The 25,586-nt window shown below is 42.8% G+C and overlaps 1 protein-coding gene across 1 annotated transcript in view; it reads left to right on the top strand.

Annotated features, from left to right (window-relative positions):
- Positions 1-25,115, top strand: part of LOC126389693 (echinoderm microtubule-associated protein-like 6) — a 62,149-nt gene extending 37,034 nt beyond the window's left edge. The window contains exons 27-42 of the mRNA XM_050043481.1: positions 545-671; positions 771-849; positions 923-1,052; positions 2,507-2,605; positions 4,597-4,617; positions 10,561-10,734; positions 12,993-13,201; positions 13,286-13,443; positions 14,472-14,586; positions 16,231-16,419; positions 16,499-16,671; positions 16,773-16,935; positions 18,004-18,107; positions 20,361-20,514; positions 20,614-20,714; positions 21,434-25,115. Of these exons, the coding sequence (XP_049899438.1) occupies positions 545-671; positions 771-849; positions 923-1,052; positions 2,507-2,605; positions 4,597-4,617; positions 10,561-10,734; positions 12,993-13,201; positions 13,286-13,443; positions 14,472-14,586; positions 16,231-16,419; positions 16,499-16,671; positions 16,773-16,935; positions 18,004-18,107; positions 20,361-20,514; positions 20,614-20,714; positions 21,434-21,458 (2,021 nt within the window). The 3' untranslated portion in view covers positions 21,459-25,115. The remainder of the gene's footprint in view (positions 1-544; positions 672-770; positions 850-922; positions 1,053-2,506; positions 2,606-4,596; positions 4,618-10,560; positions 10,735-12,992; positions 13,202-13,285; positions 13,444-14,471; positions 14,587-16,230; positions 16,420-16,498; positions 16,672-16,772; positions 16,936-18,003; positions 18,108-20,360; positions 20,515-20,613; positions 20,715-21,433) is intronic.
- Positions 25,116-25,586: the final 471 nt, after the last annotated feature.

A 25,586-nucleotide genomic window follows, 5' to 3' on the forward strand; every position in this document is an offset into this window, starting at 1 on the left:
ATCACTACGGACGAGCAGTATGGAGATATTTTGTGGTTTCAATTATGTGTTTTTGGACGTTTGAATCTGGGGCGCCGTCAGCCTCCATTAGGTGGAGTTGTGTTGCTACCTCCTCTCCCCTTGGATCTCTGCAAGTGATGTGAGGACTCTAAAACTTCACCTGAGCCTCCCTCGGCATATGGGTGAGTAGATAATGGCTGAATTTTCATTTTTGGTTGCACTATCCCTTTAAGTCCAGTTTAGACCAAAGATTCATGACGAGACGAAACCATTTGAGAACGTCACAGAGAAAAGTGTCAGCGGTGTGAACTGGCCGGTCTGAGCTTGACTCAAGCCGGCTGATGGTGTCACCTGACACTCAGCTGGTCAAATGGCTGGCGGCTGGTTTTAAAGCACGTCACCTGTTTCAACAGCCAATCAGCTTGTAGTGAAGTCTGCTGGTCAAGTCAAAATGACCACAGACAGCGTGTTGGCTTGCTGCAGCAGGTGCTCCGTCCCCAGAGAGCCCTCTGTTTCTGACTTGTGTCGGTTGTTGTGTTTTCAGGGTACGACAGCGACGTGGCACGGGAGAAGGTGGTGGACTACATCACCAAGATCTACTCTGCCAGCATCAGGAACATGACAGGAACCAGACCTCACCTGCAGCACAAAGAGCTTCCTGTGGAGGAGAGGTGATCACACACATACCCACACACACACACACACACACACACACACGGACACACAGTGTTTCTGTATCTGAACTGTTCCTGAATCTGTTTCCTGTACAGGCCTCCGGTAAGTCGAGCTGCACCGCTGCCCGACAAACTGCTGAAGAACAACGTGACCAAGAAGAAGAAGGTGGTGGAGGTCAGTACGAGCCTCGTTAACACCGCCGACATGTGACTTCACTTCAAGCGGCTGATGGTGTCTTGTTTTTCAGGAGCTGGTGCTGGAGCACGTCTTTGGCTACAGAGGCTTCGACTGTCGCAACAACCTGCATTACCTCAACGACGGTGCTGACATCATCTTCCACACTGCTGCCGCCGTGGTCATCCAGAACCTATCCGCCGGTCAGTTCAACTCTCACACCGAGCTAATGATGTTTAACCACAGCACTGAGACTGCTCTTGTTAAGGTCTTCAGTGACATCTACTTAAACACAGACAGTGGCAGAATTTCAGTTTTAGTGTTACTGGATCTTAGTGCAGCATTCGACACAGTCGACCATACCATATTACTAGACTGACTGAAAAACTGGGTGGGACTTTCCGAAACAGTACTAAACTGGTTTGAATCCTACGTAAAGGACAGAGACTACTTTGTGTCTATAGGTAATTACACATCTGAGGATGGAGTTCCCCAAGGCTCCATTCTGGGTCCTCTTCTGTTCAACATCTACATGCTCCCACTGGCTCAAAGATATCTTCCCATAATTATGCAGACGACACACAGATCTACATAACCATATCACCAGGGGAGTATGGTCCAATACAAGCATTGAGTAAATGCATCGAACAAATCAATGATTGGATGTGCCAGAATTATCTTCAACTGAACAAAAGATAAAACTGAAGTAATTGTTTTTGGAGCCAAAGAAGAAGAACAATTAAAAATCAGCGCTCAGCTTCAATCTGTAATGTTAAAAAGCACAAACCGAGCCAGAAATCTTGGTGTAGTCATGGACTCAGACCTGAATTTCAACAGCCACATTAAGATAGTCACAAAATCAGCCAACTATCACCTGAAGAAGGGTTAAAGGACTGATGTCTCAGCAGGATTTGGAAAAACTTGTCCATGCATTTATCTTTAGCAGACTCGACTACTGTAACGGTGTCTTCACAGGTCTCCCTAAAAAATCAGCTGCAGTTGATTCAGAACGCTGCTGCTCGAGTCCTCACTAACACCAAGAAAGTGAATTATATCACTCCAGTTCTCAGATCTTTACACTGGCTTCCTGTCTGTCAAAGAATTGACTTTAAAATACTCTTGTTGGTTTATAAAGCACTGAAGGTTTAGGGCCAAAATATATTTCTGATCTGCTGCTACGTTATGAACCATCCAGACCTCTCAGGTCGTCTGGGACAGGTCTCCTTTCTGTCCCCAGAGTCAAAACCAAACATGGAGAAGCAGCATTCAGTTTTTATGCTCCGCATATCTGGAACAAACTCCCAGAAAACTGCAGGTCTGCTGCAACTCTCAGTTCTTTTAAATCAGAGCTGAGGACTTTTATGTTTGCCGCTGCCTATTACTAAATCAAACTTGAGGCGTCTGATTGAACTGATTATTATCTCACACTGCACTGTAACTTATTCTGTTTTAGCTTTTTGATTTCTAACTAAACTCTTTTTGAGTTTTTGAGTATTTAATGTCTTTTTATGTTGCCTTTATTGCTTTTACTTGATGTATGTTTTATGTAAAGCACTTTGAATTGCCTCGTTGCTGAAATGTGCTAGACAAATAAACTTGCCTTGCCTAAAGGTTGTTGTTGATGATGATATCCGCTTCCTGCCTACTGTCCTGACAGGAACCCAGAGTTTCTACCTGGAACACACTGACGACATCCTCTGTCTGACTGTCAACCAACACCCAAAATACCAAAACATCATCGCTACGGGACAAATCGGTGAGTGTCCACTCAGCTGACGTGTCTGAGGTGAAATCAAACTGCTCCCACTCGCTTCTTCAACTCAGAGACGGACAGACGCCACATTGACTGTGTCAGGCCCCTGCAGTGATGCGTCAACATGGTGGCCATATTGAAGAGAGCAACACTGGCCTGTAAACAATCAGCGTAAACAGGAGCTGCAGTTTTTCTTTATAAAATCACTAAAACGTTTACATTTCTCAACTGATGTCTGTGGGTCGTTTTTATATTGATGGATTTATGATCTATGATCTTTTTGATGGGGGGCCGTATTAAATACGTCTGCTTCTCACATCATATGGGTTGCTAATACCAACACAAATCACTTACAAATGAGACAAATGCAACTGTTCCATCTTTGACTGAAACACTATTTGCTCCTAAAGCAGCCGCACTCGCCGTCGAGCTACGTCTGCGGCAGGAAATGTCTGCTGTCAGATAACCGTTTGTTTGCTCGTTTACTGTCTGTTTATGAAAACAATCAGTTCCACCTGCATAGTTCCTGTTTGGTACATGTCTAAAAACTCTAGGATAGTTCGACCATTGTGAGGGGAACAGAAAAAATACAAAGTGAACGTGCTTCATTAACCAACATTCTGTTTTGAATTGGTCCCCAGGCCAGACTTTGGACATGCCTGATCTACGTAAAGTAGAAATAAAGTTTTGTCTCCAGTTTATTATAATCTGGATATTCAGTCTGTAATGACTGCTGGACGCTCAGTAGAGGAGTGTGTGTCACACTGACATCAACTGAACAAGACAGACAACTTTTCTACTTGTTAGCATGCTAGCTAGCTAACGCTGTAAGCTGATGACCTCCTGGATCAGAACAGAATACAGTAACTGTCAGCACTGATCATTTTACAGAGGACACCACAAGAAAACATGTTCTTAGTTTAGATGATCAAACAGATGATGGATCATTGACATTTGTGTCTGGCTGTCAGTGATCAGCTTTAGCTAATGTAGCTAGCGTGCTAATGTTAGCGAGCCTTTATTTTCCCAGGATGGAGCCTGGGTGCAGACAGGAACCGATCTAAAGTCATGTCATGTAACATAAACTAAGAACATGTTTTCTTGTGGTGTCCTCTGCATAAACTAAGAACATGTTTTCTTGTGGTGTCCTCTGTAAAATGATCAGTGCTGACAGTTACTGTAGTCTGTTCTGATCCAGGAGGTCATCAGCTTACAGCGTTAGCTAGCTAGCATGCTAACAAGTAGAAAAGTTGTCATGTCCATATTAAATTATATTCTATGTGGACGTCTCCATAAGTATTAACCATGTAAAATGAGACAAATTCATGTTTAATAAATGTGAGTTTATATAATTCCTCATGATGATGTGGCTGGCGTCACTTTGCTGCCATGGATTATTTAACTGGGCACAGGCTAACAAAGAGACTAAAAACAGCAACAAAGAGACAAAAAACGACTACAGAGAGACATGAAATGAATAAAAGCCACATCATTTTTAGTGTTTTTGCGTCTCTTTCCGTCCTCAGCCCTTTATGTACGAGGGGTCGGGGGCCTGTCTTACTCGTGTTCAAGGGTCCTTTGTTTAGTAATCTGTCCACAGCCATATTTTCTTCAGCGTTATCATCTCATATCTGCACTCAGACAGCTAACATGCTAACACAAACGCAGTAGATGTTACTCTCTGAGGAAAAGATGATCGGATTGATCACCTGTGTTGACCTCACCTGCAGAGAGTCAGGTCTTTATTATCTGCTTTATATTGGATGTTTTCTCTCCTGCTCCTGTTTCAGTTTCTCTGCTGTTACTTGAGGCTGAAACATTACTTCAGTCTCAGCAGAGAAACAAACAGACCTCAGACTTTATGTATCAACAGAGACACAGTTGCTGTATTGATCTGCGTGTTGTTCTCATGCATGACCCGTCTGCTTTTTGCCCATTGCACTTCTTTTCTTTTCCACTGCTTCCTCATTGTCACCGCCTCACCTCATCACCAGGTGACATCACTGACCTGCCAGGTAAGTCTCTGCTCACCTTTCTGCCGTCACTCATCACTGATCATCCACACACATGATTCTGTTCACATTCATGCTGAGAACTCAGTGTTTAACGTGTTGGTGTCGTTGGCTGTCGTTGGTGCGTAGAGGCTGAAGTGTCTGGTGAGTATCAGCAGTCAGGATCCTGTTCAGGTCTGCTTTCTCTGTCTGTAGCTCCGCCCCCAATCTGTCAGAGACCATGTCTACACTCATGTGGGTACAGATGAAAACACAGCTTCTAATCAGCAGTCCATTCACACTGAACCAAAAAAAATGACAGTTTAACGTCGATTTGCTGTCTCTGTCAACTCTCTTCTTCATCTGGCCAAATCAGTGGCGCTCATGAGCATCAGCATCATCAGAAATACTTTATTGATCCCCGAGGGGAAATTATTTATTCATTATTTATTATTATTTATCATCTCGTGTGTGAGTAGAATTCACAGAATATTTCAAGAATCCGTGTGAATCTCAGGATTTTATATTCATAGTTTTACAGCAGTTTGTTTTGTGATGGTTGTTTTTGTGAAAACAGTTTTCTTTCCTTCTTTGACATGACCTTTGGTTTTAACCATCACAACATATTGACGGAGTGTTTGTGGAGGATTTGCTTATCCCCAGATGGTGGTGCTGATGAATCGTTTTGTCTTACAAAAAAAACATCTTGGCTCAGTGTCCCCTTACTAGCTTTTTGGAGGTGTAAAATATGTCCCACACCCTTCATTTGAAAGCGTTTGATCAGTAATAGTGGAAATGTCGGAGATGAAGTTGAAAGCTCTGGAACAAACTTCCACTTGGACCTGTAGTTAAGAATATTTTGTCAAAAAAGCATCCTTTGGAGGAAGATGAAGAAGAGATTCAGGGCCCTATTTAGATGGTCCTAAGCGGACGGCGGAGGGTGCATAATCCATGTCGCAAGTGTCATTGCTATTTAGATGCAGGCGCAGTTGTCATTTTCACGCCCTGCGCCCTCATCGTCTAACTAGCAAATGAACTTGCGCTTCTCTGGGTGTGTTGGTCTAAAAATGAGGAGTGGTCAGGCGCAGTCATGGCGCGTTGCTAGTTAGATGACGTAAAAAGCAAATGCGCCAGTGACCAACAAAAACCTGGTCTAAAGTCAACGGCGCAGTATTTCGCTGTTAAACAAGTTAGTAATATGCGTCTCTAGGCGGGTGCACAACGCGTGTGCACTCTGCTCAGACACACACGGAGCAGCCACACATATGCAAAAGATAACAAATAAAAATATGATTACAATGTGAAAGGTTATTATTGTGCACATTAAAATATTTATCAGAAACACGTCTTAATGGTCAGTCAATCAGAATGATCTAATCGCAGTAATAATGATCATCATAATTTGTAATAATGACAAATGAAATTGTTTAATTATGTGACCAATCAATCATTTTTTTGATTGAAAACCAAAGCCCACACATTGCATTTATTTTAACATGTTATACTAGGCTACATTATATTATATTATTATGTATTATATATGGATATTATATTATTATTTTTGTCTGAGTGTAGAGAGGACACACATGCAAATAAGAGGCAGAACACAGCTCTAGGAAACATGTGAAAACAATTAACAAACGTGGGTGGGGGAGAAAACGCTGAACAGGTCCTATAGCTGCAGGATCAGCACCTTGGGGAGCTCCGGCAGTGCTGACAGCTGTGCTCTGTTATATGATGAAAACAGGTTTGAATAATATTCCACAGATATTTAGTTAGATCTTTCTTGTATTAGTGATCCCACGCCTGCTTTACCTCGGGGAGCTTGGGTGCCTGTCCGCTGTCCCCGTAGATCTGGTTCTGACGGGCCTTCACCTCCCGCACGAGGAGATCCGTCTCCTCAGCTGTAAAACGCTCACTCTTTCCAGTCAGTAGGTCCGCCATCTAACTAGCTCTCCGCCGTGCGCTCCAATTGCGCCTCTTTTAAAGGGAATGAGAGGTGACACTCTGATTGGCTTATTGAATGATACGCCCAAAACACACCCATGACTAATTCACAGAGTAAGTCCAACCCTTTTAGACTCTCCGCCATGGTGCACAGTCTAAAAACACGCTGTCTAACTAGCAAGTGACTGGGACACGCCCATGCGCCACACGCCTGGCGCTTCGCGTTTTAGACCATCTAAATAGGGCCCTCAATGTTTTTTCTGTTGTTTCCGTGCTACGGTGTGGACGCAGAATGTAGAGAACTATCTGAAAACGTTAGTGTGGATGGAAAAGCTTTTGTAAACAGTGTTTTCAAATGTCTCCATGTTACTGTGAGCATGGCCAGAGAGAAACTAAAGCAAGTTGGACAAAGAACAAAGCCTTGCTTAGCGCCTCTTATCAGCATGTTAAACTAGCTGAGCTAGCCTGTGTTGTTCCTGTGTGTGGTGTGTGTACTGTTTGTGGTAAGACTGTGATTCAGAGACTGCTTTTGTACTTGAGTTCCTGTGGGAGCGCCACCTGGATCAGTTGTATTGCTGCAGAGGATTTCAGGGTGTGAACGTCTCACATGACTGTTTTTAAAGAGCTTGCCAGAATGCAGTGATGTTGTTTTATTAACCCTCTACAGCCATGATCACATGAGGCTCTATCCGACAGATAGAGCAGGACGTCTACTGGACAGATTTTTTTTAAATTTACCGTAGATGTTCGTGTCCTAACAATGTGTAATTTATAAACTAAACATTTTCACCAAATTCTTTACAGAGAAAATATCGTAAAACTTCAATTAAACGCCCCATCTATTTTATAAGCCCGGTGTGGCTACACATTTAGACAAATAGAGGCCTGGTCTGGTTGCCTAGCAGTTCCTTTTTTGTAGAAGTTCTTTGGATGTATAAAATCAGGTTGTTGGCTTCCTCAGATTATGTGTCTGTTCCAGGATTACACTGTAAATTCTTCATCTTCCTTCAGTCTGTAAGGGCCCTCACATCAAAAGAACCAAAAGGGTTTTTCATTAAAATGAATCCAAGTTGTGAGGACTGTTTTAACAGGACAGAGTGGCGTTATGTCGGTGTGTCAGTGTCGTAATCCTCGACTACCATAACTCTCTGTCTGATGCTCTGTCTGTCGGAGCTAGATCAAATGAGTTATTCACACTTGATATGTTATCTGAAGACTTGTTTTTATCCAGTAATATTCATACTGGTTTGAAGAAATAATTTATTGTATTTTCTGATCTTTGCTGAGCAACAGTTTTGTGTGAAAGGAATTAAAGGCCTGTCTCAAATACAGGCCTGTTGAGTTCAGGGATTTAAGCTAATAATAGCCCGGGTCTATTAATTTAAGTTTTAAAGTAAATATAGAATTAAGTTATATTGATTTAGGGGACTCAAAAGCAGTTTTCAAAAAAGTGTTGATAGATGACAAGACGAGCGAGGGATAAACCGTCCTGGGAGCTGCAATCAAAAGGTTCAATCACATTTTAAGGAGAAGCTGATCAGATAAATCAGATGATGTCGAATAGGGATTAAGGAGATCAGAGATTGGAGCTGGTGCCGGTCCATGCAGTTCTTTCAAAACAAATAAAAGAATCTTAAAATCAGTTCTTTAAGAACTGATATCCCAACAGAGACTTTAAAGCAAAATTGAGCATGATTTGCAAGTTTCTCGCTTGTATACAGACATTTTGAGGCCAGAGACAATTGGTTGAATCAGGATGTTTCGGCTATCCAGCATTTAACGCCCATGAGACAGCATAAATGAGACTGAAGACTAACTTTACATGGATTTAATAAGAAATACAGCTGTGTGTCATCAGTGTAGAAATGTTGTGGGATGTTGTATTTTATAGAAACAGATGCAAGCAGAAGCAGCTAAGGCACAAATAGGAGAGGACCTAAAAGAAAGCCTTGGGGTATTCCACAGGAGACCGCAGAAAATGATGACTGTCAGAGCTGATTGTATCGATTCTTTTATTCAGTCAGTTTTCAGTTCAGTTCAGCTTCAGTGTTCTGCTAGCAGAAATTAGGTTTGCAGCTATGATGAGCTGACACAAACACATATAACTTATCATCATGGAACACAACTCGTGTCCATCTGCTCTGACCTCAGACTTCAGAGGAAAAGACTCTGGTGTGATCATGGACAAAGGTGTTAACAGTATTGGCTGTAAATGTGCAGCTGCAGAATGAAGTGGTTCAGAATTAGATTGGCGCCCAACTCTGAATCCAAAACGCAGTCACTTACCAGTTCTGCTCTGTTGAATCAGCATGTCAGCACCAGTCTCCTCCTACTCCTGAACAACATGGAAGTAATGAATGATCCTAAAACAGAGGATCTCCTACGTCTCCTCCCTCAACTCCTGATTCCTAGCCTGGTTTCCCTGATACTCAGCATTTCCATTGCTCACTTCCTTTGGTTCCATTTCTCCTTTTGTTCAAAGCTGCCTTACCTCCTCAGTCCATTTTTCCTTCATTCCTTGGTGTTTTGCCGCCTTGACTCCTTAGTTCTCTGGTTCCTTCATTCCATGATTCTGCGGGCCCTCTCTTCTGTGTTTCCTGGGCTCCCTTTTTACATTAGGTCCTTGATTCCTTAGGTTCCCCAGGTCCATGTCTGCTCATTACCTTGTGTTCCTTGGCCCTTTGGTTCCTTAAAGCCTTTCCTTAAGTGATGCTTCCTCAGTGCCCCCTTGATACTGTGGATCTTAGGCCCAGTTCGGACCAAAGATTGGTGACAAGACTAAACTGTTTTAGAAGGTTGCAGAGAACAGTAGCAGCGGTGTGAACTGGTCTGTCCCAGCTGGATTCAAGTCGTCTGATGGTGTCACCTGTGGCTCAGCTGGTCAGATCTCCGGCAGCGGGTTTTAGAACGTAAAGCACATCATCTGTTTCAAAGTCAACAGGCCTAGTCATTCACAACTTGTCAGCTGGCAACGTAATGCAGCATTTTCTGACAACAGCCGTCGGTCCCGTCCGACCCCGAGTCCGTCTCATTTACATCCCTGCAACTGATGACACGGCTGTCAGTCTCCGTCCTCACGGTGTGCCGGTGTCAGACGGTGGGTCGCTGCTGCTGCTGGCTGTATGTGCTTATGCCCCGCCCACACACACACATTCTCACTGACTGATGAATTGATGCTGGTTATTTATATTATTGTGGCGTATTGATTATGAATACAGTCCATCTGATGCTGGTTTTGTTTCATCACTGTAGCCAGTATCTCACTATCACTATCCTCATTCAGATTTCAAGAAGCTACAAATTATATTCAGCCACAAAATAAGTCTGAAAAGACAGAAGTTAGAACAGAGGTCGGCCAACGGAGAGTCGTTGCCATGGATACGATTAATCGTATCGTCTGGTCTCATTGGTGTAAACTGGCAGGCTGTCAGAACATTGCAGAACGGTGCATTGCGAGTAGTTTTAAGTTTAAATTCGTCTCGTTCAGAATCTTTGGTCTGACTACGGCTTTTGGTTCCTTGTTCTTTGAATCTTTGTTTCCACAGTATCAAGGACACAACCAGAGGACCAAGGTTCTAAGATGCTGAACATTTAAGGAGATGTCTTGGTTCCTTGGCACTGCAATTCCTGGGATCCTTGGTTACTGTTGTTCTTAGGTTTCTTGGATCTATGGTTTCTCAGTTTCTTTGCTGTGATGACATACACCCTCTATTCCACAGTTTCTAGGATGCCAGAGTTCTTGGTTGGTCAGTACTGTAGTCCTTTGGTCCTGTGGTTCTTTGATTTCTGGGCTACCATAGTACCTCAGGTCCCTGGTTCTACAGTTGTAAGAAACCCCAGGTCCTTAGCTTGTTGATATTATGGTTCTAAGGTTCCTAAGTCCTATTGTTCCAGGGCTACCTCACTGCCTTAGTCCCTCAGGTCCACAGTTAATTGGATCTGTAGGTTCCTGGGTTATTTGATGCCTTGGTTCTGTGGTTCCTCAGTTCTTTGGTTCTTACATTTGACCTCCTCTACCAGGCCTTGCTCCATCCATCCATGTGTGGGATGCCATGACCAAGCAGACGTTGTCTATCCTCCGCTGTTCCCACGCTAAAGGTGTCGGCTACGTCAACTTCAGCGCCACAGGGAAGCTGCTGCTGTCTGTGGGAGTTGAACCTGAACACATCATCACTGTGTGGAGGTGGCAGGAAGGTACAATGTTTATCTTATGTTCTTAAGAAAATGACTCTCACATTGATGGACAAGGGGCAGCAGAGTTCTGCCTTGAACAAGGTACTCTGGTGAAGAACAGGTGAGGAGTGTTTGTTTGTTTTATTAAGATCCCCATTAGCTTTTGCATAGCAGTAGCTATTCTTCCTGGGGTCTTCATAATTCTTCTGATTGGAGTATCCGAGGGAGATGAGGATGACAACAATCAGGGCAAGAAGGGTCATTAAAAAACTGAAGGTTTAAAAACAGATTTTTATGAATACATATGATTAAATGAATTCAGAGCCAATTAAGACACAGGAACAAAAACGAATACACAAGTCTGTGATGACGTGTCCCGTCAGAGAACCTGTAGTTTTAAATTCCAAGTGGATTTTAGACGTACGGTGACTGCATGGCACAGTTGTGACAAAGTTTAGCAAGTCACAAGTAAGTCTAAAGTCTTTGAACTCAGCTCCCAAGACACGTCCCAAAACTGACTCATTCCAAGTCAAGTCCCAAGTCTTAAACTTTGAGGTTTGAGCCCTAAACAAGTCATAAGGTGCTCTTCACCACATATGATGCCATTTTAGCAACAGAGTCATTCATTCATTCATTCATCTTCTAACCCCTTCATCCTCTTGAGCCTTTCCCAGCTGACATCGGGCGAGAGGCAGGGTACACCCTGGACAGGTCACCAGACTATCACAGGGCTGACACATAGAGACAAACAACCATTCACACTCACATTCACACTTATCAAGAGTTATCAATTAACCTAGTCCCCAATCTGCATGTCTTTGGACTGTGGGAGGAAGCCGGAGTGCCCGGAGAGAACCCACGCTGACACGGGGAGAACATGCAAACTCCGCACAGAAGGGCTCCCACACCCGGGATCGAACCGGCAACCCTCTTGCTGTGAGGCGACAGTGCTAACCACCACACCACCGTGCCGCCCCCAACAGAGTCATAAGTTACTAAATTTGCAAAAATCGGTCTTTTAAAATGTGTAAATATTTGTTAAATCAAGTTTGTTAGAAGTTTTTGTGTGTCTGTAATTCTTGACCCGTGTTTTACATCCTGTAATTTGTTTTTTGTGACCACCCTTAGTTTTTGTACACAAACAAAATATCTTTGGTATCATTTTTTCCAACTGGCGCTCAGGAACGTTCAGTCAGTTCTTGATGGTTTGGATTTTCGTGTTACTTCAGCGTCAGCTTGCTGAGAATGAAAAGTGTTAACGGAAGTTGAGTCAGGAAATGAAATGACTTTTTATGTCACACTTTTTGATCAATCTTTGGGCCTGGGGGAAGGTATCAAGCACTGTCAAGTTAAAAGTCATAGGTGTTAAAGTCCAAGTCGAGCTGCAGGTTATTTTTGATTTTGTTAAGTCTAAAGTCATCGACTTTGTGACTTGAGTAGGACTTGAATCCAAGTCATATGACTCGAGTCCACACCTCTGTGGCTCACATGTAGCTCGCTGAAGCTAGAGTCTCAACTGTCACAGGTTGTTTGTGGCTAATAAACACATCAGTATAGAAAGTTGCTCCTTGTTCAAACATTAAAGTCCAAAAGTCATTTGAAAGTTTTTTTTGGCCCTCACTCCGTGTCCTAACTGGATGTGACACGAGCGAGCGTCAGCGACTAAATCAGTTCGATCGCATTGTTTTCTATTTGAATGTCCTAACTGCCTGTGAGCGACATGACGCTGCGTGATGTGGCGTGTTGTTTTGAGCTAAACTTTTATCGGATGCCCCGTTTAATATTATTCTGTGGCTTGCACTGGAAGTGCTGCAGTGGATGAGCAACAGCTGTTTAACGAGGTTTAAATGAGGAGGATGCAGGATGCCTCCTATCACTACAGAAATATAAATAAGTTTGTGTCTGGCCGGAGGGAGATCGACAGGAAGCTGAACATTTCTGGTAAGAACTGTGTGGGATGTTTAAGCTAGCTTGTTTTACAAAGTGGAGATGGTGGTGTGATGCAGTTTGGAAACTACAACAATGATATCTGTAAGTTACCTGCAGTAGTGAACAATAAGGAAGTACATACTCACTCGTCTGTTCAGTGGTTACCCAGAGCGTCTGATATAACCTGATGCGGCGCGATAGTCTGGCGCTCGCATCCAGTTAGGACACGGACACAGTGTACGGGACCAAAACTACTTAACTTTTCTTAAAGAACCTTGATGCATGTGTGTGTATACTGTCAGACTGAAGCAAACTGAGTTTACTGTGATCCCCTGTGACCTCTCTGCCAGGCACCAAGGTGACCTGTAAAGGAGGCCACGCTGAGCGGATCTTTGTGGTGGAGTTCAGACCAGACTCCGACACCCAGTTTGTGTCGGTGGGAATCAAACACATCAAGTTCTGGACTCTGGTCGGAGGTTCGCTCGTCTACAAGAAAGGAGTGATCGGCTCGGTGGAGGACGGCCGTATGCAGACCATGTTGTCTGTCGCGTTTGGTGCTGTAAGACACAAACTGTGGTCTTTAAAACTTTTTAAAAACATCAGACACATAAATCTGTAGTAAGTCAGTGTTTGTCTCCTCCAGAACAACCTGACGTTCACTGGTGCTATTAACGGAGACGTGTACGTATGGAGGGAGCACTTCCTGGTGCGAGTGGTGGCGAAGGCGCACAGTGGTCCGGTCTTTACCATGTACACCACCCTGAGGGATGGACTCATCGTCACCGGGGGGAAGGAACGGCCGTGAGTGACCAGAAATCAAAATGCTTTGTCTCAGCGAGAGTTTGAAAAGTGGTGAAAATTCAAAAATCTGTGGTTCCTTCATCTTCACACAAACGTTCAGCATCTCAACTCGTCTCTCGTTAACTGTTAAATGACGAGTTGGAGGCCAGTCACACGCTGAAGGCAGCCAGTGATGGAATCAAAGACTAGCTGTGGCTAACATTAGCTTTGAATGAACAGTGAATTAAAGACAACGAATAGACAGAAGGTGTTGGACAGAGTTTGACAACCTGCTGCTTATTGTTCTGGCACCTGTAGGTCAGTATAGCATGACATAAGATCTTGTATTTACTGAGCCTCTGGTAGGGTCAGCAAATCGTGTACTGTGCAAAGCATTGTGGGTATTTTATACCCGTGGAGGATCCACACATGGATCCTTTGAATTTCTCTGAAAGAAATACTCAGTCCTTCGTGAAACTCAGAAGGATCCTTGACATTGAAACAGTCCTTTGGCAGGTCGATGACGTAGCGTCCTTCAAATTCGGCCATTTGAGGATCCTTCCTTGACTCTGAGAAACACCCAAAGACACTGTGACCCTCAATGATGTGCCGGGTCAAAGGGCACCATAGGATGACATTAATCAGCGTTCATGTTTTTTAATGCGTTATTTTTTCTGGGATTTATTAATTAGAATTAATGCATTATTTTAACAACCTTTGAAAATAACTTAAATAAAGTTGAGATTCAACGTCCAGTTGTTGTTGTTTTCAATATCGTAGATAAGCAAATGTACACAATTTGATAACAGTCAACTTTTCTGTCACATTATATCTTAAAACCAGTAGATTGCTGCAACCCTACTTGACAAAAGAGGAAGGACAATCTGTAGTTGAGCAACAAGGAAGATGTGGTTAGATGGAGAAAAGTTTACCACAGTTCATTTACACAGACTATCCACTATCCCGCTTTGACACAGAGCTGGTTGAAAATCAACAAATGATCCCTGTACGTGAAAATAAAAGCATGATGGTGGTGGTGTATTTGACAGGACTAAAGAAGGCGGCGCTGTGAAACTTTGGGATCAGGAGATGAAGCGCTGTAGAGCGTTTCAGCTGGAGACCGGCCAGCCGGTGGAGAACGTCCGATCCGTCTGCAGAGGGAAGGTACGAGACAGATCAGAGTATAAAACCTGAGGGCCTGTGTCCACAGAGCGTTTGTCTTTGGCAGAAAAGTGGTGGCTGGGTGCTGCAGAGCACTTCATAAAAAACCTGCTCCCAGCACTTTTTTTTAATGACAAGCTTATAACACGTAACGCAACGATAAAAGCACAACACTTACCAGCAGCATTCAGCGTCTGACTGATCTGCTTTCCTGTCTTTGTTGCGATAATTTCATACAACTTGAGACTGACAATCAATCATTTATTCGTCACATGGAATCAAACAAGGTACAACTCCAGTGAACTGTGATCCACCAGCTCCTTTAACTTGTTCACTGTCAGTCAGTCGTTTTATCGTCTTCCTCCATCGTTGGCTGCTGCTTTATATTCGTCAGTGTTTCAGGATGGTTCTGGTTTCCATGGTTACTGTCCACACATCTAACCCTAACCTAACCTCAACAAAACGTCCACATGGTCGCTCCTCCTGAACAGGAGTGGAGCCCCTCTGCAGCAGCCTCTGAACGGCGTACAGCAGTGATCCACAGCAGGAGCAGGACAGCAGCTCACATTCACACCATCACACCGGTCCTGATTAAAGCCACACCTCCTCTCCTTCTCTCCCAGAATCCTCTGCTCCATCAGATCAGCTAAGAGAAACAGAGTCCCCTGGTCGGACAGAGCTGTCCAGGGTTTAGTTTCAGTGAATCACAGGATGTCACAGTTCCTGATATCCTGTTGGAGCTTGATGGAGGTTGTCCAGCTTATTTCCAACACTTGTACGATGGCAGGATGTTCGTCCAACTGGTATCCATCTTCTCCATCTTTTCTTTGATGTATATATAAACATCGATTGGCTAGCAGCTAGCTAGAAGTCAGTAAAAGGAGAGTTTACAGATGGTGAGTTGTTGTCCTCATCCTGGTGAGTGACTCGCAGCCACATGCCACCACCGTCCAACACCAACCACAAAAAACAACACCAACACCTGCAAAATGGACATAAGAGCCCAAATTTAACAGAGCTGACAGAACAAACATCTGCACACGTCATCCCAACAGCTAATGGAGGGGCAGTGACGTTGAAGCGCTTTGAGCTAAGTGCAGCATTTTTTTTTTTTTTTCTGTAGACACCCGCACACACTTTCTTCTCATTGGGAACAAGCTAAATAAGAGGGTACGTGGACACAGGCCCTAAATGAAGCATGAATGCAAAAATGGCTGTTAGTCGTTATTCGTAAGTATCATTGCAATTTGCTAAGTCACATGCACAAGGACCATGAAAGTGCACGCACCAGGTAAAATGGAGTTAAACTAGCACGTCACAATAACGTGGATCCAGTTATATCAAGCAGTTTGTAGAGTCACACTTTTGTCAGAATACTTGTAGATCAGTAGCTGATGGACGGCACGGAGAATAACACTGTATTCACACAGTCTCTTGAAATGTGTGTAAAATGTTGGCGCAGCACTCAGATGGAAGAGACTGGGCTAAATGAAACATCTGTATAAAGTAGTTCCAGCAAATTTTAGGTGAACTGAACAATAAAATTAAGAGTTTTCTTTCAAAAATAAAATCTGGAGTTGAAGGTAGGAGGATCTTGATTCTTGTCACCGGAACCCTCAACTTACTGACAGCTGTCTTTTGTCTCAGGGTAAAATCCTGGTGGGAACCAAAGATGGAGAGATCATAGAGGTTGGAGAAAAGAACGCTGCCTCCAACACCATGATCAACGGACACACTCAGGGAGGAATCTGGGGTTTAGCAACTCACCCTTTCAAAGACGTCTTCATCTCCGCCAGCGATGACGGGACCATCCGAATATGGGACCTGGCTGATAAGGTACCAGATCTGATGGGTGGAGACTGAAGCTTTGTTGTGGTTCTACTCAGATGTTCTCTTATCTTGTTTTCTGTGTTAGAAACTTCTGAACAAGGTGAGTTTGGGTCATCCTGCCAAGTGCACCTCCTATAGTCCCAATGGAGAGATGGTTTCCATCGGTATGGAGAATGGAGAGTTCATCGTCCTGCTAGTCAACTCCCTCACTGTCTGGGGCAAGAAGAGAGACCGCAGTGTCGCCATCCAGGACATACGGTACGGCATCGATCTTTAACAGATACCAGGACATCGTTCTTTAACACTTCTGTGTTGCATCAAAATCAGCGACACGTTTTTGGGGTTTTCTTGTGGTTCAGGTTCAGTCCAGACAACCGATTCTTGGCAGTGGGTTCAGTTGAAAGTGCTGTGGATTTCTACGACCTTTCTCTGGGACCGTCCCTCAACAGGATTGGCTACTGTAAGGACATCCCGGGCTCCGTCATCCAGATCGACTTCTCTGCTGACAGCAAACATATCCAGGTTGAAAAGACTGAAAACCCTCAGAATTATGACACAGGTGCACCGGTTCAGTTTGGTCTGCCAACGAATGGAGATTTGATTACCATCAGTGGTGTTGGTGCTGTGACCTCTGACCTTTTTACTAACGGATTGTTATATTATGGTAGATGCAGTGTTTCCCCTAGGATGGAGTTGTAGCAGCGGAGGTGAAATATGCATTAAAAAAAATATTTCACACACGCGAAACTTTTTTGTATGCTTGCAAAGCACAGCCTGCTGGGATGTTTCTGTGTATCTACTGGCACCAGAAGGGCTCTTTAGGACTAAGTACATACAGTACATGTGAGCACAGTATGAGCAGGTGAAATGTCTGTCTAGCTTACATATGAGGTGTCTCAAGATTTAGGAACATACAATTTTGACCTATTTAAGTGCTGGAAGTTATTACATGACAACGCCTGAACACAACACAAGCTCCGCTCCAACTGCGTGTTTGTACAGTGCCGTGCTGCGCTGCTGTGCGAGCAGCGTGTTTGTCTGTGCGTAACAGCTGTCTGTTGATGGTTATTTACACACTGTCCATAACAATAACTATGTCAGGTAACAAACTGCGCTGGGCTCGGGTTGGGTTTGGTCAGGAAAATGCGGCCCGAGCCGCGCTCTGGCGGGCTCACGTGTGTGTGTGTGTGTGTGTGTGTGTGTGTGTGCGCATACACAGAGCAGAGCAGAATTGTTAACGCGTGACCATGTAGAGACAGACATGACATGATGTCATAACACGATAAATAGCATATTGTTATGTTATATGAAGCGTCAGTCGCGCAAAATAATATGACTTTAGTTTATGAAGAGATCGGACGGAGCCCTCTCCTCTGCTCTTAAATGCTTTACTCACAAGTGTGTGAATTGACCTGGATATGAAGCGTCCGTAGCACCAAATAATGTAACGGTAGTTTCTTAAGAGCTAAGACAAAAAATAAATAAATAAAATAAAAGATGTATTTACTGATGTTTTTCTACTGTTGAGCACAGTGAAAATCTTTCATGGGAGCATCATACATCATTGAATTGTTGTTCTGTTCCACCCAGGTGTCCACCAGCACCTACACTCGGCAGGTGCATGAAGTTCCCTTGGGGAAGATTGTCACAGAGCAGTCTGCATTTGAGAGGATCACCTGGGCTACCTGGACCAGGTGAGGCTGGCTGTGAGATGATAATGGTTCAGATGGTGTAATGTGCTGTATGATGTGTCAGGGAACATGTTGAGTGCTCTCAGAAACGTACTGTCAGGTCTAGGAAACATACCGTAGAGCTCAGAGGTTCGACTGTGGTTCTACGGGAAAACAGCAGGACTCAGTCAACGTATTAGTTAAAATACACTTTGATACAAACACACACAGTCTCAGCTCTGCCGCTCTGATAACTGAAGCTGAACCCTGGATAACGTTTTATTTTATTCAGGGAACCGTGTAAATTGTAATCAAGAGGCTTTTTCCATACCCAAAGCCTCAGGGAACCTACCATAGAGATTTGTTATGACTGTAGAACTTACTATCAAGCTTCTATAGGGAACATACCACAGAGGCTATGGAACTGACTGGAGAGCTTAGAGGACACATGCAAGGGCTTGGGGAACTAAGTGTGGATCCTGGGATATATATTTCCCGTGGATTATCTTGTAGGAGCAAGAAACGTACTACTAGGAAACATACTGTAGATCCAAGAAACTACTGTTGAAACATAATGGTGATCTAATTTTAGAACCTGGGGAACCAACTGTGCACCCTAGGGAACTAACTGTATGGCCAAGGAAACTAACTGCAGAACCAAAGGATCTATTTCATAACCTAGGGAACTGACTTCAGAGCCAAGGGAACTAACTTTACAACCGAGCGAACTAATTTTATAGCCAAGTGCACTAGAGTCTAGAGAGCCAAGTGTAGAATCTGGGGAACTAACCTTGAAGCCAAGGGAACTAGCTGTAGAGGGGAACTCAGGTCATAGCCTTGGAAACTGACCTCAGAACCTAGAAAACTAACTTTATAGCCATGGGAACTAACTTTGGAACCCAGGAAACTAACTGTAGAGGGGAACTAACTTTAGAACCCAAAGGCACTAACTTTAAAACCTTGGGAACTAACTGTAAGACCAAGGGAACTAAATTCAGGGCCTAGGGAACTAGCCGTAGAGGGGAACTACCTCTATAACCTAGGGAACACACTGTAGAGCCTAAGGAACTACAATGAAAGTCTAGGAAACTAACTTCAAAACCTAGAGTACTAGTTGTCGAGAGGAATTAACTTTATAGCCTAGGGAACAAATTGTACAACCTAGGGAATTAAATTTAGAGCATAGGTAACTAACTTTATAACCAACGAAACTAATTTTATAGCCAAGAGCACTAGAGCTTAGGGAACCAAGTATAGAACCTGAGGGAACTAGCTGTAGAGGGGAACTCACTTTATGGCCTAGGAAACTGACTTAAGAACCTAGGGAACTAACTCTAGAATCTAGGAAACTAACTTTATAGCCAAGGGAACTAACTGCAGAACTATGGGAACTAATTTCATAGCCTACAGAAGTAACCTCAGAGCCTAGGAAACTAACTGTAGAGGGTAACTAACTTTACAACCTTGGGAACTAACTGTAAAACCTAGGGAACTAACTTTATAGTCTAGGGAAGCAGCTGTAGAAGGGAACTACCTTTGTAGCCTAGGGGGCATACTGTAGAGCCTAAGGAACTAAATGTAGAACCTAGGGAACATATTGTTAAGCCAATGGACCATACTGTAGAGGTTAGGAAACATACCGAGGAGTCTAGGGAACGAAGCGTAGATCCTGGGAAACCTACTGTAGTGGCGAGAAACATGCTGTAGATCCTAGGGAACTAAGTAAAGATCTTAGGGAACTGACTGTAGAGCAAAGTGAAGTGGGGATTAGGCAACATTCTATACAGCCCAGCGAAGATACTGTGAAGGCAAAATAACATGTTTAGAGCTTAGGGAACTAACTGTTGAACCTAAGGAACATGTAGATCCTGCAGAATATGTTGTGGAACAGACTATGAGGCTATGAATCATACTGAAGAGCCGAGGGAACTACACATAGAACCAAGAGCATATACTACAGAGTTTAGGGAACATATTGTGAAGAAATGTGAAACAAAATGTAGAGTCTAGGGAACTAACTGAAGTACTGTGGGGAACCACATGCAGATCCAGTGAAATATAATGGATATGGGGCTTACAATCATACTTTAGATCCATCATGTGAACACAAACGGTGGAACTTTGGGAACTACCTGTATTGCAGATGTTATAGAATACACTGAAGTGTTTTGGGACACATTTTAAAGCTAAAGGGAAAATGTTGGAAGTCCATAAAAACATAGGGCTGTTTGAACTCTATACTGACCGTGATGCTGATTTGTTGTTCGGTGTTCTCAGCATCCTGGGTGACGAGGTTCTCGGAGTTTGGCCTCGTAACACAGAGAAGGCGGATGTTAACTGTGCTTGTGTTTCCCACGCCGGTCTCAACCTGGTGACCGGAGACGACTTTGGCCTCATCAAGCTCTTTGATTTCCCCTGCTCCGAAAAATTTGTAAGTCAACTTCGCACGACACGTCGTCAGATGTTTTTCCTGAACAGATAGTGGGGTCACTCCATCACCACTCTGTTCCTCCTTCTGATCTTCTCACAGGCAAAACACAAGCGCTACTTCGGTCACTCGGCTCACGTGACAAACATTCGATTCTCCTGTGACGACAAGTTCGTCATCAGCGCCGGTGGCAGTGACTGCAGGTGAGAAGAAGTCAGACCAGATCATTCAGAGAAAACACCTGAAGCCTCTGATGATGCAGAGAAATAAGAATATTTATTTTATTTATTTACTGCACATCCTCAGACACAGAGCGAATCTTTTTATAAAACCTCCACAGCTGGAGGCGTTATGCTTTCAGGTCAGACGTCTGTCCCATTCTTGTGTACGTCCTATCTCTCAAACACCTTCAGGATATTTCATCAAATTTGGTACAAACGTCCACTTTGAGATGAACTGATCAGAGTTTGGTGGTTGAAGGTCAAAGGTCAGTGTGACCTCACGAAACATGTTTTTGTCCATAACTGACGAATTCATTCACTAATTCTGACCAAACTTGACACAAATGTCTAACAGGATGAAATAATGAAGGTCAAAAGGTCAAAGGTCAGCTTGACAGTGACATCAACATGTTTTAACGTCATATCTCAGGAACAGAAGGGGAGACATTTGGTCAGATACTGAATTGGTGACTCTAATCTTGAAACTGTGCTGATTGTATAGATCTTCTGTGTGTGAAGTGTCCGTGTTCACAGAGGTGTATGGCGGTGAGGCAGTAATTCTAGTTAAAATATTTGTTGATGCAAAAACAAAAACTATAAGAAGAATAAAAAATGTGTTTATTAAATTATGTCTGATGAAATGGGTCCAACTGTTTATCGTCAATATTCACAACATTTCTTTCTGTGTTTTTTCCCTCTAGTTTGTTTGTGTGGAAATGTCAGTGACAGTCCTCCTCCTCCTCCTCCTCCTCCTCCTCCTCCTCCTCTTCTTCTCCTTCTCCTGTGATGCTGCACTCAGCTCTGTTGACGCTTCAGCCCCTTTACCTGAAACCACACAGGACAGGAAGTCTCAAGTCAAACTGCGTGTGAGCCGTGACCAGACACGTCACGTGATGCTGACTGTACTGTATTTTCTTGTGACGTAGTTCTTCTTGTATATTCAGATGATTTGATGTGGACATGACAAGCAGCCGGTGTTTTTTAGATTTCAAATGTTTGTGTATTTACTTTTGTGTAAAAAGATCCAAACACAGGAAGAGGAGTGCAGTTTGACCTCCTTCAGAGAACGTGTAGCTGTTAGATGTAGCTGTTTCTGTTTGTCAGTACGTGCCTTTATCACAAACTCTGACCAAACATTTGATACAACTTTATTTATACTGGTGGTGCTATCAAAATCATCATTTAGGGCTTTTTACAGATATGGATGATGAATGCTGTCGTTGTTTTGTTTTGTATCTCGTACTGTCTCAAGGTGATGATGATGATGATGCAGTTATGTTTTACTTAAATGAAGTAGAAAACAAACAAAGGAAAGATGGATCTTTGATCCCAGATATTTAAACTGGAAATAAAAAAAATATATGTTCTACCTCAACATACAATAAAGTGAAACTGAATCATATTTAAGGTAGAAAATAAATATTTGATAGAATTTACTGAGCAGAGGAAGACAGAGTGTGGACGACCTCTTTCTGTCCACCAGATAGCGCCGTCTGTTGTCTCCCTGTTGTTTAAATAAAACTTGAAGAAACTGAATGCTGCTTTTGAACATCAACGAGGATTTAAAGGGAAAAACCAACCAAAATGATCCTCTGTTCTTTAAGGAACCTGTGCAACAACTCAATAATACCACTCGTGTTCTCGTATCTGTGTCGACATGTGTTTAGTGTAGTTAGAAGGTGCTAAATGTAAAATCCAGCATGTTGGCGTCAAAAGATAAACATGATGAAAGACGACAGAAACAAGAGAACTAAATTATTTTCTGCGGCGCAGAAGTAGGTTCTTTTTTTCCCGGACTGTAGGCCTCTACTCACCGCGGCGTTTTTATTTATTTTATTCATATTTTATTTTTGCGTGTGATTATTTTGCACATCAACATTTTTTAACTGTTGTTTTGGTCATCAGTGTTTTGACAAAGAAAGAGAATATCACGCTGCAAAAAGTGATGCAACAAGGTCCATTTTTCTAAACTTTCACACCACCAGTGAAGGCATCAGTCAGTCACGTTGTGCAGAACTGACATCACGTCTCAACATCCCGACAGTTGCAGACCTGTAACAATTGTATGAATAAGTCATGTTGTTTCTTGGTCACGCCATCCGAAGGCAAAGGTTTAATTTCAGCACTGATGGGGATATGTACTAAGCAGGAACGTGGGGGGACCCTCCACCAGGAAACTTTTTGCATGAAACACTTTATTTCCTGCATTCTGGTGATTTTTTTGCACCAATTTTGGGTGGAAAAGTCTTCATTTATGTCAAGAAAAATAAAATTCACTCATTCATCTGTAATGACATAGGTCATTACAGAGATTGATGGTTCTCAAAAGAACCTACTGGAGAGCTCCCAGCCGATCACATTACTTGTGGAGTTCCACAGGGTTCAATGTTGGGTCCCATGTTATTTTACTTATTCATTGTTGTACATGAGTATACGTTACAAACATTTTAACATCTCAAACACAGTTCAGGTCAACAGTTTAACCACAGTTTTAAATCAAACAGAAGGTAACCAAAGCAACAATACTGATGCTTCACTTCGCTAATTGGTTACTGATTGGACACATTTAAAAACGTGCAGTTCTTGGAGTCTGTTATTTTTGTACACCAGAACATTTTGTGTTATTGTAGATTTTAAAGAGACTGAATCGTGAACGTCAGTAATTTTGTAACATTAAAGAAAATGGTAAAATGAAACTTTGGAACAGATATTTTCCCCCAGTGATGTAACTGAAATGATGCTGATATTATACTGGTATGATACTGGTGCTTCTGGTTTTGTGTACAGCAGCAGGTTGATTTTGTAAAATGAAAGATGTTAGCTGTAACTGTGAGCGTTCTTTAGATAGTGAGTGGAGCTCAGTTCAGTTCACATTTATTACAAGATGGCCGCTGAGGCCTCCTCCACCTGTTTACAGCCTAAAGAAACATGTAGTGAAATCTTTTTGTTCCGTCCTCTCCAGAGACGCATGTTTCAGATGGACACCAGTTTAATCTCTGTGTGTCCAGTATAGACCACAGGATGTGGTTAGCTTAGCTTTACACAAGTGACTGGAAGAAGGGAAACAAATAAGTTTTAACCACAATCATCACAAAAACCTGCCAAGCTTAGCAAGTGTGATATTATCACCAGTTAATGACTTAGGCTAACGTTAGCTAAGCAATGTTTGTATTGTAAGCACCCATTATTTGTTGATTGTATTCTGTTCAAAATTATTTTAAGTTGTTTACCAACCTCCAAATCAAAGACTTTCATAGCTAATGAGCTAACATTTGTTAGCTGGGGAGCATATATGCTAGCTGAAACTTTAGCTTGCTAGCTAACAGGCAAATGAGGGGAATATTAAACCAGTATAGTTGTAAATCTTCTCCAGTGTCAGGCGCATCAAATGGATATCAGTTTCATCTCTCTTCATACAAAATAAATTTCCTCAGATGGAGCTAGGCTAACAGTTCCCCCCTATGTCCAGTGTTTGAGCTAAGAGCTAGGCTAACAGTTCTCCCCTGTACCCAGTGTTTGAGCTAAGAGCTAGGCTAACAGTTCCCCGTGTCCAGTGTTTGAGCTAAGAGCTAGGCTAACAGTTTCCCCCCTGTGTCCAGTGTTTGAGCTAAGAGCTAGGCTAACAGTTCCCCCCTGTGTCCAGTGTTTGAGCTAAGAGTTAGGCTAACAGTTCCCCCCTGTGTCCAATGATTGAGCTAAGAGTTAGGCTAACAGTTCCCCCCTGTGTCCAATGATTGAGCTAAGAGCGAGGCTAACAGTTCCCCCTTGCGTCCAGTGTTTGAGCTAAGAGCTAGGCTAACAATTCCCCCGTCCTTCCAGCGACTGAGCTAAGAGCTAGGCTAACAGTTTCCCTGCCTCCAGTGTTTAAGCTAAGAGCTAGGCTAACAGTTTCCCTGCCTCCAGTGTTTAAGCTAAGAGCTAGGCTAACAGTTCCCCCATGTGTCAAGTGTTTGAGCTAAGAGCTAGGCTAATATTTCCCCCTGCATCCTGTGTCTGAGCTAAGACCTAGGCTAACAGTTTCCTCCTGCGTCCAGTGTTTGAACTAAGCTAGGCTAATCATGTCCTGTATGCTCTGAAATGCATCTGGTCGTCTGACTCTGAAGACTAACGAGAAGATTTCCCAATATGCTGCACTTTTCCTTTAAAATTAAATTGTTTAAAATTTTCATTCATTAAATTATGTTTTTTTTTTTCCTGTTTGATTTTCTGTAATAAAAATAAATATGAAACACAGAGACCAGACCTGCGACATGCTGCTGCTGTTACAGTGAAACTAAAGAAAGGTGATGTATTCTGCAGATTTTGGCTCCAAAAAAAAGAAAGAAAATCTTGTTGGATTTTTTTTTTCTCTGTTCGTCAAACTTTGTCATGAAATAAAAACATTTACAGAAACTGAAAGGATCTATCTGTGTGTGTGTGTGTGTGTGTGTGTGTGTGTGTGTGTGTGTGTGTACAATGACTTATTTTACAATAAAACTGAAACGTGTTGGCAGTGAGACTCCCGTGCATTAATTATCACATGCAGCATGTGTACATTTATTACTATGGCCACAGCCGCGGGCGGAGACAGAATGTTTTCACGTATTTATGTACAAACATATGTCACATTCTCGTGAACGCCATATCACAAGAACACCTTGAGGGATTTTTATTTTTATTTTTTTTTCAACTTTGGCACAAACGTTCACTTCAACGTCATTACACTTTAGTGGTCAAAGGTCAGTGTGACCTCACTAAACATGTTTTTGTCCATAACTTCAGAATTCATACACTTATGACAAAACTTCACACAAATGTCTAACAGGATAAAATCATGAAGCGTAACATTTTATAAATCCTTTCTGTGTTTGGAAA

Source organism: Epinephelus moara, chromosome 5 (genome assembly GCF_006386435.1).
Source record: "Epinephelus moara isolate mb chromosome 5, YSFRI_EMoa_1.0, whole genome shotgun sequence".
Taxonomy (NCBI): Eukaryota; Metazoa; Chordata; class Actinopteri; order Perciformes; family Serranidae; genus Epinephelus; species Epinephelus moara.